Source organism: Pan paniscus, chromosome 5 (assembly GCF_029289425.2).
Source record: "Pan paniscus chromosome 5, NHGRI_mPanPan1-v2.0_pri, whole genome shotgun sequence".
Classification (NCBI taxonomy): Eukaryota; Metazoa; Chordata; class Mammalia; order Primates; family Hominidae; genus Pan; species Pan paniscus.
Genome location: NC_073254.2, coordinates 126,301,857 through 126,321,242, shown reverse-complemented (window position 1 = coordinate 126,321,242; position 19,386 = coordinate 126,301,857). Strand labels below are relative to the sequence as shown.

The window sequence follows — 19,386 nt, the reverse complement described above, 5'->3', positions numbered from 1 at the left end:
GACATGATAGAATGACTCAGAATTTAATACTCTTTGTGATTTCAAAAGTAGATTTTAGCAAAATGCTTTAGTGAAAACCTGTGTATAATTTTTTAAAAAACATTTAACATTTTAATCATAAATGCTAACAGATTCTTCTGTCTTATTTCCAGTCTTTTTAAGGTTGTGAATTTCTGGAACTTAACCCATTTATGCAGGAGATTAAAATTTTTTGTGTGTGAAAAATCAGACCTTGTCAATGACCTTGAACAGTTTACATAACTCCCACAAGCTTAGCGTTCCAATAATGGAAAACTAGGCATAAAGGAGTTAACAATGTATTCTGTAAGCTAGATTTTTGAAATGTGACTTACATAGATTTTATATATGTGGTATCCCTTCATTATTTTTGAACTTTTTCATATATAAGAATGGGCTTAGAAAGCTGTGAAACACATTGCTACTCTATAGTTGTTTGTGTTTGTCCTACATATAGAGTAAGTCAGTATTCACAGCAATCATCAAATTACTTTGGTTTGCATTTGTAGTTACATGCTTGCAGTTAACAATGAAATGTAATCCCGTTTCCAGTGAATCAGAATGCAGCAACTTTCCGAATAGGAGGCATTTATTTTAGTGACATGAACTTGGGCAGTAGTTCTCCAGTATGGGGAAAATTCTTTCAGTGCTGATTTTAGAATACTTGTATTAGTTTGCTATCTGAGTACAGATATTTATACTAGAATCATGTCCCTTCTGAGAATATCCATTATTGCTACATCATGTGCCAATGTGCACACATGCACAAACATACACACACATATAAATGGAGTAATGAATAAAAAACAAAAAGCAAAGAAATATTAAAATATATTCACTTCGAGAATTGAATATGGAAGACTAGAGCAATGTAAAGAAGAAAAAGAACAAAGTGTAAAAATAGACCTAATACTGTTCTCATGCAGTCATTTTCTATAGGGCAATACACTGAGTCTTTAGCTAGTTGGGTCCTCTTATTTACATAGAAAATACAGTTCTGGGTAAGAGTTGGTGTTCTGTATCCATGGGTTCTGCATCCATGGATTCAACCAACCATGGATTGAAAATATTTGGGGGAAAAGGCAATAACTAATAATAATACAACAATAAAAATGAAATCACAAAAAGTCCAATATAGTATAACAACTATTTACATAGCACTTACATTGTAATAGGTATTATAAGTAATCTAGCAATAATTTAAAGTATACGGGAGAATGTGTGTAGGTTATATGCAAACACTATGCCATTTAATATAAGGGTTTAAGCATCTGCGAATTTTGGTATCCAGCTAGGTCCAGGAACCAATCCCCACACGTACCAAGGGTGGACCGTATTCCAGGTTCAAATCCTTACTACTTCCTTTTCTATTAAATTTAAGGTAGATGGTAGAAGTAGCAACATAATAGCCAATGGTTACGTTATGATTTACTTAGGGTGTATGTGGTTTCTGTGTTGTGGGTTAGAAGCCTCCTCACAAAACTGTATATAATATCTGTTTAGAAGTCTTGTACAAATTAGTACTTTTGAAATCCTTGATGTAAATCAGATTAAAGTGTAAGAGAAACTCAGTACCTTTAATTTTTGCCAGTTCTGTTTTCTTTTATAGATTGTGTTGAATATCAGTAGATTCATTAGAAATAAGCAATCTGGGAACCAGTGAATTCAGATAGCATATTTGTTTGGAATTAATATCTTTGCATGAAAATAATTCTAACATAAAAATTTGTATTGAACCGCATGTTAATTATGGAATTTGACAACAGAAATAAGTAAATGGTTATCTTACTCCTTCGTTTTTCTGGTTCATTTTTATTTTTAAAAAATCATAACAGGATGATTATTCATTTTTATAATATTTAGAATGTTTTTATGTTAATACTTTATTTATTTTTTTTATGGAGATGGAGTCTCCCTCTGTCGCCCAGGCTGGAGTGCAGTCGCACTATCTTGGCTCACTGCAACCTCCGCCTCCCGGGTTCAAGCAATTCTCCCACTTCAGCCTCCCAAGTAGCTGGGACTACAGGTGCATGCCACCATGCCCAGCTAATTTAAATTTAAATATAATTTTAAGGGAGCATATGTTTAAATTTATCTCCTGATTCTTAATATGCCAAGACAAAGGAGTTGTCATCATTTACCATCTGGGACCAATGAAATTAAAAAAAAAATTTTAAGATTTTGACAGGCTAGCGCTGGGCGCAGTGGCCCATGACTGTAATCCCAGCACTTTGGGAGGCCGAGGCGGACAGATCATGAGGTCAGAAGTTCAAGACTAGCCTGGCCAACAGAAACCCCATCTCTACTAAAAATACAAACATTAGCCAAGTGTGGTGGTACGCGCCTGTAATCCCAGCTACTCGGGAGGCTGAGGCAGGAGAATTGCTTGAACCTGGGAGGCAGAGGTTGCAGTGAGCCAAGATCGCACAACTGCATTCCATCCTGGGCGACAGAGCGAGACTCTGTCTCAAAAAAAAAAAAAAAAAAGATTTTGACAGGGTCTCCCTCTGTTGAGTACAGATCATGCCTGGCTAATTTTTTTTGTAGAGACAGGGTTTTGCCATGTTGCTCAGGCTAGTGTCGAACTCCTGGGCTCAAGCAATCCACCTGCCTCAGCCTTCCATACTGCTAGGATTACAGGCATAAGCCACCATGCCCAGCCCCAATGAACTTTAAAATATGTGTGTGTGTGTGTGTGTGTGTGTGTGTGTGTGTGTGTGTAAGTCATTTTGCAAATAATTTAGAGAATTTAGAATAAAGGAATAGTGTATAACAACTTTATTAGAAATTTTAATACAGGTTTAAGTACAGCAAATTTACATTTTCATTTCATATTTTTCTAGTTTTAAAGGTATCTAAAATGGTCAACATCCCCTGAATGCAACTAATTGCTCATTAATTTTTATACATTCAAATATACCTCTGAGAGGTTCTAGTTTATTACTTCTGGCCCTTCTTGCATCTAATAGTGTTAATAATACTTGAAGAAATCTATAAACCCTTTGCCAGCTCATGATTTCATTATGAAATATTTTCTTTTTTATGTGAATCAACACCAATTAGACTGAGCAGCCCAGTACTTTTTTTCATTTCTATGTGATCTAATTCCTTCAGTCTTCTTTTTATATAAATAGAACTTTTGCATTTGCCCACTATCAAATAAATTTGTGTAAATAGCATAAAAGATGAAATAATATTGTCACACGTTCTTTTAGTAAAATGGAATGGTCCAGGTTTTTGTCATAAAATATCATGTAATGAAGTTTTTTCTGTTGATGACTAAGCTGTTAAGATTACCATGTGTTCCTTTTTGTCTTTAGAAATATATTGTTCTTCTATTAGTTCTTGAGCTATGGAAAATTTAAGATATCATCTAAAGACTCAGAGTTTGAGATTTCACTTAAATGATCAATTTCACTATTATCATTAAAGTCTAGAGTACTGCTGTCTCTCTTTGTATTTTGTCCTGATTTGTCTAATAATTGTGAAACATCTTCCTCTGTCAGTTTTTTTCTCTGCCATTATTGGTAGAAAATGAGAAACTTGGAATTTTCAACTGTGTTAATGATAGCTAAAAACTGATTCCAGAATGGAGTCTGCTTGCTTTTTTCTTTTTTCTGAGACCGAGTCTCCCTCTGTTGCCCAGGCTGGAGTGCAGTGTTGCAGTCTTGGCTCACTGCAACCTCCACCTCCCAGGTTCAAGTAATTCACCTGTCTCAGCCTCCCGAGTAGCTAGGACTACAGACACATGCCACCACGCCCAGCTAATTTTTGTATTGTTAGTAGAGACGGGGTTTCACCTTATTGGTCAGCCTGGTCTTGAATTCCTAACCTCAGGTGAACCACCCGCCTCAGCCTCCCAAAGTGCTGGGATTACAGGTGTGAGCCACCACGCCCAGCCTGCATGCTTATTTTACACTTTATTGAAAGATGTTTCAATACTTTAGGCAACACATAAGAAAATGAAAGAAGGGTACATTCTTCTATCATCCTTCTAGGCATCATGTTATTTTTTCAAATTCTTACTGTTTTAGTGTCTTATTGGGAATAATTGACAAATAATGATGAAATAAGTTCTAGAGTGATGAAATAGTAAAATGTTTCGATACATAGGAAACAATAAGATCATTAAGACCCTAAAATATATCTTAGATTTATAAAAGTGTCCAGTAGCTCCAGATGGTAATTACTACATGGAGTAAGTTTTATCTTTTTTTTTTTTTTAAAGTGAGTTTTTTCTGTTCTTTGGAATACCTTTAAGAATGAATAAAAGTCATGAAGTGTCAATCATTAAAATAGTTGGAACTGCTCAAAAAAGAAACTCAGAACCTAAAATTGGCTCCATTAGATCTTTATGTTGTACCTAGGGTTAGTCTGTGGACTTCTTCGATTTATGCATTCAGCAGTTGTTTATTATGTACTTTGTTCAAGCTTCTGTGTATTTATAATTTTCTCATTTTTAAAATATTTATAGTTTTCTCGTTTTTTAAATATTGAGGGTTAAAAAAATAATTGATGATTGAGTCTTATGTTTAACTTGTATTCTGATCCAGATATTTCCTTAAAGAGTTATTTGGGCTGGACATAGTGGCTCATGCCTATAATCTCATTACTTTGGGTGGCCAAGGTGGGAGTATTGCTTGAGTCCAGAAGTTTGAGACCAGCCTGGGCAACATAGTTGGACACTATCTCTATAAAAAATAAAATAATTAGCTGGGCATAGTGGCACATGTCTGTAGTCCCAGCCACTCAGGAGGCTGAGGTGGGAGGATCGCTTGAGCCCAGGAGGTCAAGATTGTAGTGAGCTCTGACTGCACCACTGCACTCCAGCCTAGGTTACAGAGTAAGACCCTGTCTCAAAAAAAAAAAAAAAAAATTACTTGATTTTATATTATAGATTGATTTAAGATATATTTGTTTTAGAATTTGCTTACAAATTCACAAAAGTGTTTCACACATTTGTTAATGGCAGGGAATATGTAAAACACTGGATTGCTAGTAATTTTATGTGATCTCGAGTGAATCTTATCTAATAGATTAGACTATTTTGCTTAGCGGAGTTCTTTGTATTTTCAGTGCTGTTTAGAATTTGGAAAGCAATATGGTGTCACTTTTGAAATGTTAAGTCTTTTTAATGAAATCCAAGTGAATAAAACTTTAATTAAGTGCCTATATTCATCTTTAACCCTGCTGCAGATACCTAAGAGAGATATTCTAAAAAATAAATTGAAGACGTTAAAAGGTCTGTTTTGTAAAAGTATAAGGTATTATTTAGAGCTTGTTCAATTTTAATACTTCAGAGAGAAGGATCAGAATTGGATTAAATCTATAACTTGTCTATAGTACTATATATGTGTGTATGTGTGTGTGTGTGTATGTATATATTTTTTTAATTTTAGGTTTTGACTGAGGCGAGAGTTTTTCCTGGTTCCAGAATTTTCTTCAGTATTAGTTTCTGGATATGAAAGGATTGATTAGAGAGAAATCTAAGGGATATTATTAAGAGATATAATGCATGTAAGACTAAAAGTACCCCCACTGTTTTATTTTTACCGACAGGGCATTCATCCTAAATTCTTTTTTTTTTTTTTTTTTTCTTGAGAAAAGGTCTCACTCTGTCATCCAGGCTGGAGTGCAGTGGCACAGTCTTGGCTCACTGCAGCCTCTGCCTCTCGGGCTCAAGAGAGTCTCCCACCTCAGCCTCCTGAGTAGCTAGGGCTGCAGGTGTGTGCCATCATGCCCAGCTAATTTTTTTTTTTTTGTATTTTTGGGTAGAGACAGAGTTTCACCATGTCAGTCTCAGGTACTGGAACTGGTCTCGAACTCCTGACTTCAAGTCAAGTGATCCACCCACCTTGGCCTCCCAAAGTGTTGGGATTACAGGCTTGAGTTACAGTACCCAGCCCATCCTAAATTCCTACCAAATAAATACATGATCTCTAGAAACTGATGACTTTTCCATAATTCTATACAAGTAAGCAAGCATAAATTATATATACAATTATATATATAAACATATATCTATGTTTATATATATAAGCAAATGTGTACTGCTCCTTGCAGTGCAGGGCTATCCCATAAGCATCGTGCCCAGAGTAGCACAAGCATAAATAATATTAACTGACATTTGAATCTTGGTCAAAGTTACTCATTTTGAGATAAATTTGATGTGTTTTCAAATTTTGCAGCTCTTAAATCTAGGAGTAACTCATTAATAGATTATACAGATAAAGACAGGACTGTGTATAACACCAAGTAGTCTTCTTTTTGCCCTTGTTGTGAGTACAGGGTGAGCATCCCAAATCCCACAATTTGAAATCCAGAATCTAAGACTACAAAATCCAAAACATTTTGAGCACTGACGTGACACTCAAAGGAAGTGCTCATTCCAGCATTTCAGATTTTCAGATTTGTGATGCTCAAATGGTAAGAATATGATGCAAATATTCCAAAATTTGAAGAAAAAAAAAAAAGCTGAAATCTGAAACACTTCTAATCCCAAGCATTTTGGAAATGGGATACTCAACCTGTATTATTTAATTCTGATTAACCAAGTAAGCTAATTTACTTTAGATTTTTTAAAAGGATGACTTAAGGTTTGTCCATTGAAATCTACAACATTTGTATTAGTCATGTTTATTTATTGCTAAGTTATTTACTTCACTGTGGGTAATGGTTATATTAGGAAATGTTCTCTTATTTTGGAACTTATTTTTTTAAATTTAGAATTAGGTTTCAGAAGAATATTCAGTGGCTTGGGAAAATGTTGACATTATATTATGTGAAAAAAGTTATAGTACAGTTTGTAAAGGATAGTCCTAATCTGTATTTAGATATGTATGTGTAGGTAAAAGACTGGAAATGTATATGCTATAATGTTAATGGTAATAACCACAGAATAGGTGATTTGCATGAGTTTTAGTTGCTCATCTTGGTTCTTACAGTTTTTTAAAATTTTAAGTTCTAAAAGTAAAAAACATATTTAAATAAATTTACAAAAATCAATTGTCCTTTATGAATACAGGGATGACAATTAGATGCAACAGTACTGTGACATAACAGTTCACATGGCTGATAAAAAATGCCTTTGCCCACAATCCCATTGTGCATATTGAGGTTTCTATGGGAATGGAGTGGTTAGAAGGAAACCACCTGATGCCTGGAAAGTAGATCATACTAGCCTAGGCACGTAACTGTAGAATGTAGCCTTCCTGTGATTTGTGATTAAAGCCCCTGACATTTGGTGTTAAAATATGTGTTGGAAATTTATTTTGGCGTTGTAGTTATAACTTTAAATATTTATTTTCTCAAAATATACTGTTTCATTTTTAGGCATTATCCAATTGGTTTGCTATTTGATCTTCTTGCATCAAGTTCAGCTCTTCCTTGGAACATCACAGTACATTTTAAGGTATAGTAAATTGCATTTCTCCTTCGTCCCATTTGTGATACATAATAAATACACTTCGAGTAGAATTTTCTTTTTAAGTGAAGTTATTTATTGCTTTTCCCCTGACACTGTTTTAGTTGCTAAGCTTCGATTAGTATTTGTCTATAAGATACTTTTCAATTTTTTCCTAACTCTTGGCAGAAACACTTAAACTTTTAATATATGAACTGCTTTTCTTTATTAGTGCTGAATACACTTTTTAAAATTTACGAGTTTTTGGGCCAGGCTTGGTGGCTCACGCCTGTAATCCCAGCACTTTGGGAGGCCGAGGTGAGCCCAGGATTTCAAGACCAGCCTGGGCAATGTAGTGAGACCCTGCCTCTATAAAAAATAAAATTTAAAGTTTTGAAAGTTGGTGTTAATTTTTAAAAGTCGGCTAGAAAAAACAAAAATCCTGCAGGTAGACGTGGATATGGAAGTACAGAGGGGACAACCTAATACTGTTGAGTAATTCTAAGGCTATTTTGAATGAATTAAGAGAAGGGTTAGGAGATAGAATTCCAAAGATTTGATCTACCTCTGTTTTGAAAAATGTTCATTCCTGTAGTTTTTAAGACCAGACTGAATTTAGTGTGACCTAATTTTGTCTCAATATTTTATGAAGTGCTGGTCCCTCATTCCCTTAGCCACCTTGCTTCTGCTCTGTTCCCCTCCCCCAATTCACAAACACCATTTGGTTTTTGTGATTGGAAACACTTATATTAATTGATAACGAACAGTAATTCATTCTCAAATAGCAATGATTCCACCATGTCGGTCTCTTATATTAGTTGATCACGAACAGTGATTCATTCTCAAATAGCAATGATTTCACCATGTTGGTCTCAGGTACTTGAACTGGTCTTGAACTCCTGACCTCAAGTCAAGTGATCCACCTGCCTTGGCCTCTCTCCAATACATTATTGGAGACAGGCATGTAGAGTTTGAAAAAGTCATTTAGGTGTCTGAGTTTCTTTCCCATCGGGGTGTCCATTCATAGTTACTGCCCAAAGGTTGCTCATTCATTCTTCATGTGATGCTTTTCCTTCCTGTTTTACTGAATTTGAGTTTGTGGGTCATTAGAGCTTATTTCTGTGTACATTTATTATAATGTGCTTTGCACAATACCATGTTATTAAACATGTTAGTTACCAAAGAACAGTACAGATAGAGCACATAGTGTTGGTATGCATGAATTTCATTTACCATGTTACATGCAAAGCAAGGAATGCTTGCATATACAACAATTTAAGTTTAGAGAGGTGTGGAGATAAAACTACTTCAAACATATTAGGGGTAGGGGTGCTATATTGCCTAACAAGTCTTTTCTGTTAATGTTGGAAGGTAATTCCAATAATTAGATTTTTTGTGTGTGAAAAATAAGCTCTAAAATACTTTGAAATCTAGATTAAAATATATCATAGCTGTCTCCTTGTTTATTTATTCACTCATTCATTCATTCAACAAATATGGAGATCCTTCTGTGTGTCGGGTTCCTGAAACCCTTTCAATGGATTCATCAGGTCAAATCTGTTTCCATGATATAATAATATCAGGATGTTATTGGCCCTTCCCATTGTGTTAACATTTACACTGATAATGCAAAAACAATGGTGGTTAAAACTGTGGGTGCCTTAGCACAAAGCAGGGCATTGTACCTCACTGTACTAGTTGTCATTGTTTTCTTTATAACCACACACTTAGAGTAAAAAGAACACCAGTTTAAGACTTTTCTGGATGTAGTAGTACAAAGTATTAATTATTATTAATTTTGACTCTTAAGTACATGTCTTTTTAGTATCCTGTACGATGGAATGGGAAGTACACATAAAGCTCTTCTGTTGCATGCCAAATATAGTTGTCTTGAGGAAAAGCACTTGTGTAATTTTTTGGTTGCCAGCTGAACTGGCCACTTATTTTTATGAAACACCATTATTTTACTTGAAAGAATGATTGACAGACAAACTGTGGTTGTTGAGACTTTGTTATTTGTTAGACATTTTCTTGAAAAAGAATAAAGTGAACCTCTCACTGCAGGGAAAACAAGTGATAGTATTTGTTGTCAGTGGTAAAATTTCAACTTTTAAGTGAAAATTTGAATTTTGGAAAACATGATGCCACTGTAAACTTGAAAGCTTTATTCTTAAATAATTTTCTGATGAGATTGGTGGTTATTTTAACATCTGATGTTTTGAAAGTTTCATAGTGAAAGGGTCAACATATGGAATGCGTAAATCAGTGAACATTTCCAGATGACCAGTGCTTGATGTTACAAGATTATGCATGTGTAAAAAGATCCATTCAAAGTGCAACATTAGAATAAGAAATCTTAATGTAACAGAGTAGAAAATGTTCATTGGTAATGTTTCAGATTCCACATTATTATTACAATAAACTGGATGGGCATGATACCTCACACCTGCAGTCCTGGCACATTGGGAGGCTGAGGCAGGAGGATTGCTTGAGCCCAGAAGTTTGAGACCAGCCTGGGCAACGTAGACCCCATCTCTACAAAAAGTTTAAAAATTAGCTGGGCGCAGTGGTGTGCACCTGTAGTCCTAGCTACTTGGGAGGCTGAGGCAGGAGGATTGCTTTAGCCCAGGAATTCGAGGCTGGAGTGAGCCATGATCAGACAACTGCACTTCATCCTGGGTGACAGGGCAAAACTCTCTCTAAAAATAAATGAACAAATGAAAGAATGAATGACAGGGCAGACTCTGTATCTAAAAATAAAATAAAATAAAATAAATAAAATAAAATAAAATAAAATAGATAAATAAAATAAAATATATAAAATAAATAAAATAAAATAAAATAAAATAAAATAAGCCAAGTATGGTGGCATGCACCTCTAGTCCCTGCTACTTGGGAAGCTGAAGTGGAAGGATCACTTGAGCCCAGGAGTTTGAGGTTACATTGAGCTGTACCACTCACAGTGATTGCACTCTATCCTGGGTGACAGAGTGAAACTCTGTCTCAAAATAATAATAATATAATAAACTGAACTTGTTAAATTTGGTGTAGTATTGAAGAATATCCACAAAGCCAAAAAGGCTATTAAAATACTTCTTTTAAACTACATATCTTTGTGAGCCTGAATTTTCTTTATATACTTCAACCAAAACAACATATTGTAGAATATTGAACATAGAAGCAAGTTTAAGGTAATCCATTGGTTGTCTATTAAGGCATTAAAGTTATTTGCAAAAATACAAATTAGTGCCAGTGTTCCTGTTTTTTTTGTTGTTGTTGTTCTGGGAAATATAGTTGATTTTTGTGGAAATAAAATTTTAGTGTTAATGTATAGTGGTTTTATTCTTGGTATTTTTAAGTGAATTAATGTTTTTTTAAATGTTTCAGCTCTAATTTCTAGTGTAAATATCAGTAATATAATCCACATAAATATAAACTCTTTGGGATCCTTAGTAGGTCATACATTTTCTTCCCAGTAGAAAAGTTTATTAGCAAATAGAAAAAAGAATCTTACAGTTAATAAGGAAATTACAGAGAACATTTAGAGTTTGTTCAAGCTATCAGTGTGTTTCTTTCAGCTGTTCTTACTTATTCTTATCCTGGCCTGTTAGAGGAAAGTTATTGCCCAGATTTTTTTTTTTTTCTGTATATACTAAGTTCCATTCATTTAGGGGAGCATCAGGACCTAGGTTACTTCAAAGGTTGTCTTCAGATGTTTAATTGATAGCTTGTACTGATTGATGTAGGCCTGCCTCTATTGTACTGCCTTATAGATTTTTGATTGATTATAATGAAACTGGGTGTTAATTTTCAGGCAGAAAATCAATGCTTTTAGTGAGGAAGTGGTTTTTAAAGTTTGTAGAAAATAGTTTATACATTCAACAGATTGGATGTATTGAGTAACAATTTTGTGTCACTTGGTGTCTCTGCATTTATCTTCTGTGATGTTGTATTGAGTATGCCAGATAATGTTGATGTTTTAACCAGACTTCTTAGAATTTCTTTTACAATTGTTTTCAAAGGTAGTAATAGATTTTGATTAGATTTTTTTGTGCAATATCAAAGCTTCTAAGAGATCCTATTGCCTCTGCCACACACACACACATTTGGATCAGTAGTTCAGACTAAACTCTTCAAAAAAACACTGTTAAACAGTTTTCAAACAGACATATTTCCTCTAATTTTTAACTGACTTTGATGTTTGTGATTTGTATAGGTTTATAATGTTTATAATAAATGCATTTTAATGTCTACAATAGTGATTTTCCAACTTTAATGTGCTTTCAAGTTACCTGTGTCTCTTACTAAAGTGCAGTTTCTGATTCTGCAGCATTGGGTTGGATTCAGGGAGATTCTGCATTTCTTACAAGTGCATAGGTAATGCTATGATATTGTTCCACCAGACCACATGTTGATTAACAAGAGTTAGAGAACAATGAAGATCTAAAAGTTAATGGTAATTGTCTGTAGAACCAAAAGCTTTTAAGGGTGAATCAGAAAATTAATATTTTTATAGGCATTTTTGTATTTTCTGTTTTCTGGGAGATAAATATAATTGTAGAGTGTTAATTGCTTTATAACATATAGATTTGGATGTATGTTTTGTTTACCAAAACAATGAAAATGGTACCTTTTTCAAGCTTTTCTCATTGGTTTTAAAGGACATTTTGATTCCTAAACTTGGTGAGACTACCAAGAAAATTATCTCATTTCTGTGTCCCCAGTTTTTTATATTAAAAAATTTAAACATATATTAGAAAAATTAATTGTGCGGCAGGGCAGTGACTCATGCCTGTAATCCCAGCACCTTGGGAGGTGAGGCAGGTGGATCTCTTGAGGTCAGGAGTTTGAGGCCTGCCTGGCCAACATGGTGAAACCCTGTCTCTACTAAAAATACAAAAATTAGCTGGGCATGGTGGTAGGTGCCTGTAATCTCAGCTTCTCGGGAGGCTGAGGCAGGAGAATCGCTTGAACCTGGGGGGCGGAGGTTGCAGTGAGCCGAGACCATGCCACTGCACTCCAGCCTGGGCAACAGAGTAGACTCCATCTAAAAAAAAAAAAAAAAGTTAATTGTGGTCCAGTGAATACTCATAATACCTTTCACTTGGATTTGCTGCTTTTTAACATTTTGCCACCTTTGCGTTTTCTCTCTGTATTTTTTTTCATTAATTCTATAGGCATGCTGCTTGCAAAGCGACATTACAGTTAAAAGATTACTTACAGTATGTAGATTTTTTAAAATTAAAAAAATTTTTTCTCTCTTTGTCCATGTTGAGAACAGTGCATGGAATTTTTAAAAAAGGAGTTAATGTGATTCAAAAGTTTAATGACATCAGGTGAAAATAGTGGGGTCTTTAAAATGCCCAGTTCTGTTGCAAATCCTAAATAAAGTTTAATAGAGTAAACAAACCTATAAAACCTTGGTGTTTCTCTTTCTTCCTCTTGGTAACATGGTGCTGATTTGGTGCGTTTTGGTTTTGAGGAGAGGAGACATTTTAATTTTGAATGTTGACAGCAATGATTAAGGGTAAGAGCTCACATTTGTTAAGTAAAATAAGATCAACATTCAGATAAGTGCTTATGTGCTGAACTCTGCTGAATGCCAGAGATAACACAAGTTAGGTTTTTGAACCAACTGTCTTTCAAGCACAGCAGGCAAATCCTGTTTTGCTTACCATGCTTGAAAAGGCCCTGCATTGGTCCTGACTGTTCCTTGAGTATTTTTGTGTGACTGAGCAAGCTTCTTTTCTGATGGACAAGTTTTTTCTTGCTAGGCCAAGAGCCACTGTGTTTCTTTGAAGGAATTTATCATGTCCCTCCTTCTGTTATGTGTTGTTGACATAGGTCTATGGTAGCTTTTCTTTCCTGAAGTTCTTGAGTGCATTTCATGGTCTCTCCTTTGCTTCTATCACTGCCTGCACTTCCCAGCTATAAATGTTGGTAGCTGTTTTATAGTATCTATCAATAGTATGTTGTATTAGTTATCTACTATTGTCTGACAAATTACCACCAGCTTAAAACAACATTTGTTCTCTGACAGTTTCTGTGGGTCAGGATTCTGGGCATAGCTTATACCTGGATCTTCTGCCTAGGTTATGAGGGTGCCATCAGGGTGTTGGCTGGGCTGCGTTCTTAACTGGAAGTTCAACTGAGGGAGAATCCACTTCTAGACTTAGTTTGCTGGCAGAATTCATATCCTATGGTTGTAGGATTGAGGGGCCTATCTTCTTGTTGGCTGTCAGTAATAAGCTGCATTGACCACCTAAAGACCATGTGAAGTTCTTGTCATGTGGACTTTCCCAACATGCCTACTTGCTTCAGGGCAACAAAGAAAGTCTAGAGGTAGTCTGGTAGTAAGACAGAATCTTACTGTATAACATGACTTAATCACTGGGGTAACATCCCATCACCTTTGCCGCATTCTTTGAGTTAGAAGCAAGTCACAGGTTCTGCCCACATGCAAGGGGGAAGGGATTATAGAAAGATAGGAATACCAGGTGGTGGAGATCATGGAGGGTCATGCAAACTTAGAACTTTATGAAGTAAGGCTTGTTTAGTCATTTATTCATCAGATATTTATTGATGTTAACATATACTTTTAGCCGTGACAGAGTAACTGGTATTTGAGTTTTCCTCTAGTCATCAACAATTAGAAAACAGGACCAAAAATATGAAATAGAGCTGTTTTTAGCACTGAACCTTAGAAAGGGAACAAACAAGGTGAGCCCCATGTGCTTTGGAACGGTTGCCTGACGGTGGTACGGAGAGTGGAGCTCAAGCAGAGCAAAGAAGTTCAGTTGAGCTGAGGATGCACAAATTGGAGTTCTGGGCTGCTGAAGTGGTTGGAACTTGCTAGGCAGGGTATCAGAGAAGAAGGAGCCAAAGTGTATGTGTATGTTCTCCCTGGGTGCTTGGCTGAGGCCTGGGTTGCACATGCATAGCTGATACTCTGCAAGATCTAGTAGATAGTGGATGTTGTAGGGTTAAGAGTGGACAAAAGATAATGAACGTCTTATGATGCTGGGAAATGTTGGATTCCAGCTCATTGAAAGTGGAGAGACATCTGGCTACATACTAGGCAGTTACTTGAGATGCCAGAAAGGCCATGATTTTGGAGTAAGGATCATACATCAGAGCAGGAGTTGGCAGATGTGGTCCACTGACTGTTTTTGCATGGCCTGTGATATAAGAGTAGTTTTTACATTTTTAAGTGGTTAGAAAAAAATTTAAAAAAATATTTTGTGACGTGAAAATTGCATGAAATACAGATTTAGTGATGACCATAAATAAAGTTGCATTGAAATGCATCCACTCATGGAAATTCATATACATATTGTCTATGACTGCTTTGCGGCTACAACAGCCTAGTTGAGTATTTGGGATAGAGACTGTATGACCTGCACAGTGTTAAATATTTACTGTCTAATCCTTTACAGAAAGTTTGCCAATCTCTATTGCCAGTCTTTAACCCTAGAGTAAGAGTTGCTCTGGACCTGCCTTTTTAGGATTAAGGAGAGCTGCCAGTAAGTTAACTGCCAGCCAGAACAAAACTTAGCATCTTAAAGGAAGACAGTATAATCTAGAATCCTTACAACATATTCACAGTGTCCACCATACAATCAACAACTACTTGACTTGCAAATAAGCAAGAAAATACGGTCCATATCAAATAAAAAAAATTTTTACTCTCAATAGAAACTGACCTAAGAGAATCCACATCTTGGTACTACCGGAAAAATGAATTAAAGCAACTATTATAAATTCAGTAACTTAAAAGAAAAAAATCACAAAATTGTAGAACTGCTTAGAAAAATATCTGAAATGAGGAATTTACTACATGGGCTTAACAGCAAATTAAAGATGGCAGAAGTAAGGTTCTTTGAACTCAAAGACAGATCCATAGAAGTTACCCAGTTTGGAGAATAGAGAGATGGAAATTGGTATAGAGGAAAAACAGCCTCTGGGATAATATCAGGCAGTCTGCATGTAATTGGATTCAAGGAGAGGAGAGAGAATGGGTCAGAAGAAATATTTTTAAGAAATAATGGTTACACTCCTCAGTGTCAAAGCTATAATAATCAAGACTGTGTGTGGGGTGCCTACAGAAAGGGAGAAAATATTTGCAAATCATATACTATCTAATAACAGTTTAATATACGGAATATGGAAATAACTTGATAATAAAAAGAAACCCAATTAAAAATTAGCCAAAGGATTCGAATAGACATTTCTGTAAAGAAGTTCTATAAATGGCCAGTAAACACATGAAAAGATGTTCAGCATAACTAGTTTTTAGGGAAAAGCAAAAAAAAAAAAAAAAAAACCCAAAAAAAACCACACAACGAGTTACCCCTTCACGCCCTCTAGATTGGTTATCATCAAAAAGATGATGTACAAGGCTGGGTGTGGTGGCTCATGCCTATAATCCCAGCACTTTGTGGGGATGAGGCAGTTGTATCACTTGAGCTCAGGATTTTGAGACCAGTGTGGTCAACATAAGGAGAACTCATCTCTACTAAAATAATATTTTAAAAAATAGCCTGATGTGGTGGCATGTGCCTATAGTCCCAGCTATTTGGAAGGCTGAGGTGTGAGGATCACTTGAGCCTGGGAGGAGCAGTGATTCCTGATGGCATGTCTGCAACCCAGCCTGGGTGACAGAGTGCAACCCTGTCTCCAAAAAAAAAACAACAAAAAACAGAAAACAGTAACACATGATGGAGAGGGTATAGGTTAATTAGACCCTTCACACGTTGCTGATGAGAATGTAAAATGGTGTAGCCTTTTTGGAAAGCAGTTTGGTATGTCATCAAATGATATACTTACCACATTACACAGCAGTTCTATTCCTAGTAATATTCCCAAGAGAACTGAATATGTAATTCTGATATGCAAAATAGGGAAATAACCTGCGTCCACACAAAAGCTTATACATGAATGTTCATAATAGGCAAAGTGGAAATAACCCAATGTCCATCAGCTGATGAATAAACAAAATACTGTACGTATCCTTACAATGGAGTATAATTTGGTCATGAAAAGGAGTGAATTACTGATAATATGCTACAACCTTGAAAATACCATGTTAAGTGAAAGAAGACACAAAAGACTGCACATTATATAATGCATTTATATTAATTGAATAAATAACTTTGTGCCAATAAATTTGACAGATGGACAAATTCAATGAAAACACAAGTCACCAAAACCGACATAAGAAATAACAGAAATGAATAGCTGTTTATAAGTAACTTTGATTTGTAATTTTAAAAGCCTCAGAGAGTAAAACACCTTGCACAGATCGTTTCATTGGTGAAGTCTATAAAATACCTAAGAACTAGTCGGGCGCGGTGGCACATGCCTGTTGTCCCAGCTACTCAGAAGACTGAGGTGGGAGGAACGCTTGAGCCCAGGAGTTCTGGGCCGTAGTGTGCTATGCCAATTGAATTTCCACTCTTAAGTTCAGCATCAATATGGTGACCTCCTGGGAGCAAGAGACCACCAGGTTACCTAAGGAAAGGTGAACCAGCCCAGGTCAGAAATGGAGCAGGTCAAAACTCCCGTGCTGATCAGTACTGGGAGTGCACCTGTGAGTAGCCACTGCACTCCAGCCTGGGCAGCATAATGAGACCCTGTCTCTAAAAATAAAAATAAAATAAAATATTTAAGAAATAATATTACAAACTTTACAAGCTTTGTTACTCTGTACAAACTTTTTCCAGAAATGAGACACTTACCAACTTGTGTTAGAGGCCAGAATAACCCTGATACTGAAACCTGATAAAGACATTAAAGGAAAATGATAAGCCAGTGTATTTCATGATCATGGATGCAAGAGCCTTCAACAAAGTACTAGCAAATTGAATCTCGTAATAATTAAAAAGGATGGTACACACCATGACTGAGTTGAGTTTATCCTAGGAGTACAAAATTGATTCAACATTCAAATCTCAATCCGTGTAGGCCAGGTGCAGTGGCTCATGCCCATAATCCCAGTACTTTGGGAGGCTGAACCAGGAGGATTACTTGAACCCAGAAGTTCAAGACCAGCCTGGGCGACATAGGGAGACCTCATCTCTACAAAAAAAAATTTTAAAAATTAGCTGAGTGTGGTGGTGTACACCTGTGGTTCCAGCTACTCAGGAGGCTGAATTGGGAGGATCGCTTGGGCCCCAGAGGTTGAGGCTGCAATAAGGTGTGATTGTGCCACTGTGCTCCAGCCTGGGTGGCACAGTGAGACCCTCTCAAAATAAAAAAATTCTCAATCCATGTAAATCACAGAATAAAATAGAAAAATCAATAGATACAGAAAAAGTCATTCATGGACAGAATTTAATACGTATTTGTCATCAAAACTTATAGCAAGCTTAGGAATAGAAGGGAATTTACTTAATTTGACAAAGGATAGATATGAAAAGCCTACAGTTAAAGTCATGCTACATGATGGTTTATCGAATGTTTTACCAAACTAAGATCAGGAAAAAGGCAAGAACGTCTGCTCAGTGTAAGCACTTCCATAATGCATCGTATGTGTTCTTAACTTTGCTATTAAAAATTGTACAGTAAAAACCACAAGACTTATGGAGGAAAGGGTTACTTCTGGGGCAAAGGGTTAGGGGCACAACATCCACAAACTTACACTGATAAAAAAACAGGAACCTAGTAAAAACCATACCACAGTTTTACACAGGTAAAATGTATGAGAAATGCATAAATACTACAATAAATATGGCATTTCATGTTGCAAAGACTGGAACTTTGCTTGCAGAAATGGACATAGAAGACTTGCGCCGTGACAGGTGAAGTGAAAGGAGGATTTTCTGGAATCGGACAAGAAATTGTAGCACCTGATGTAGATGAGTACAGCTCATAACATGAATTGAAGTAGCTGGTCCACTTTGGAGGTGTGCACATGTGTGCATTGTTTAGCTGATTGGTTTAGCTAGGTGAAATTTTCTGTTCACCTAGCAACTCTTGTGAACAGTATTTACATATGCAACCATAAAATTCACATTATACTCAACTTGTTCTCTATTAGTTGCTTTTAAACAAATGCAAAAAACTTAGTTCACAGAACATATATGAATTTACCAACAAACATATGAAAAGGCACTCAACATCTTTAGTCATCATGGAAATGTAAATTAAAACCACAAAGAGACATTACATTACACTCACTAGAATGACTAAAATGAAAAAGATTGACAGTAGCAAGTTTGAGGACACGGAGTAACCAGAACTCTTACACATTGCTAGTGGGAGTGTAAAATTGTACATCATGTTGAAAAATAGTTTGGCAGTTTTTAAGTAAAGTTAGAACATACACTTACTCTGTGACCCAGCATTTCTTTTTCCAGCTGTATACCCAAGAAAGATGAAGACGTGTCTATAAAAGACTTGTGTATTAATGTTCATAGCCGCTTTTTAAATAATAACCAGTATCTGGAAACAATCCCAGTGTCTATTAACAAGTTTTTAGATAAACAGATTGTGGTGTATTCATTAAATGGCCTGCTACTCAGTAACAAAAAGGAATTAATTACTGATATGTGCAGTAACAGGAATGAATCTCAAAAATATGCTAAGTGAAAGATACTAAGTTACATAATACTGCAATTCTGTTTATATGAGATTTTATTACAGGCAAAACTAATCTGGTGTTATGTCATTATCAGTAATTTATTGGGAAGGGAATGAGGGAACTGACTGCAAAGGGCACAGAGGAACTTTTGTAGGTGATGGTAATGCTGTATACTTGGGCTGACAGTTACTCATTGTCAAAACTCATTTAATTGTACTCTTGATTTCTGCATTTCACTGTATGTGAATCATAAGTTTGACTTTTAAAAAAGTTTATTGAGAGAGATGAGGAATGGTATCTTTAATCACTTTCAATTAATTCCTGCTTTCCATCAGTGTTTCATAGTCACTCAGGAGCTTCTTTCTTTATCTTTTCATTTCATTCT

At 35.7% G+C, this 19,386-nt stretch overlaps 1 protein-coding gene across 7 annotated transcripts in view; it reads left to right on the top strand.

Annotated features, from left to right (window-relative positions):
• ATG5 (autophagy related 5) overlaps positions 1-19,386 on the top strand; it is a 162,876-nt gene that overhangs the window by 25,336 nt on the left and 118,154 nt on the right. For all 7 annotated transcript variants that reach the window (XM_055113990.2, XM_003824340.5, XM_008978074.4 and 4 more), the window contains one exon: positions 7,351-7,429. In XM_055113990.2, coding sequence (XP_054969965.1) covers positions 7,351-7,429 — 79 coding nt within the window. The remainder of the gene's footprint in view (positions 1-7,350; positions 7,430-19,386) is intronic.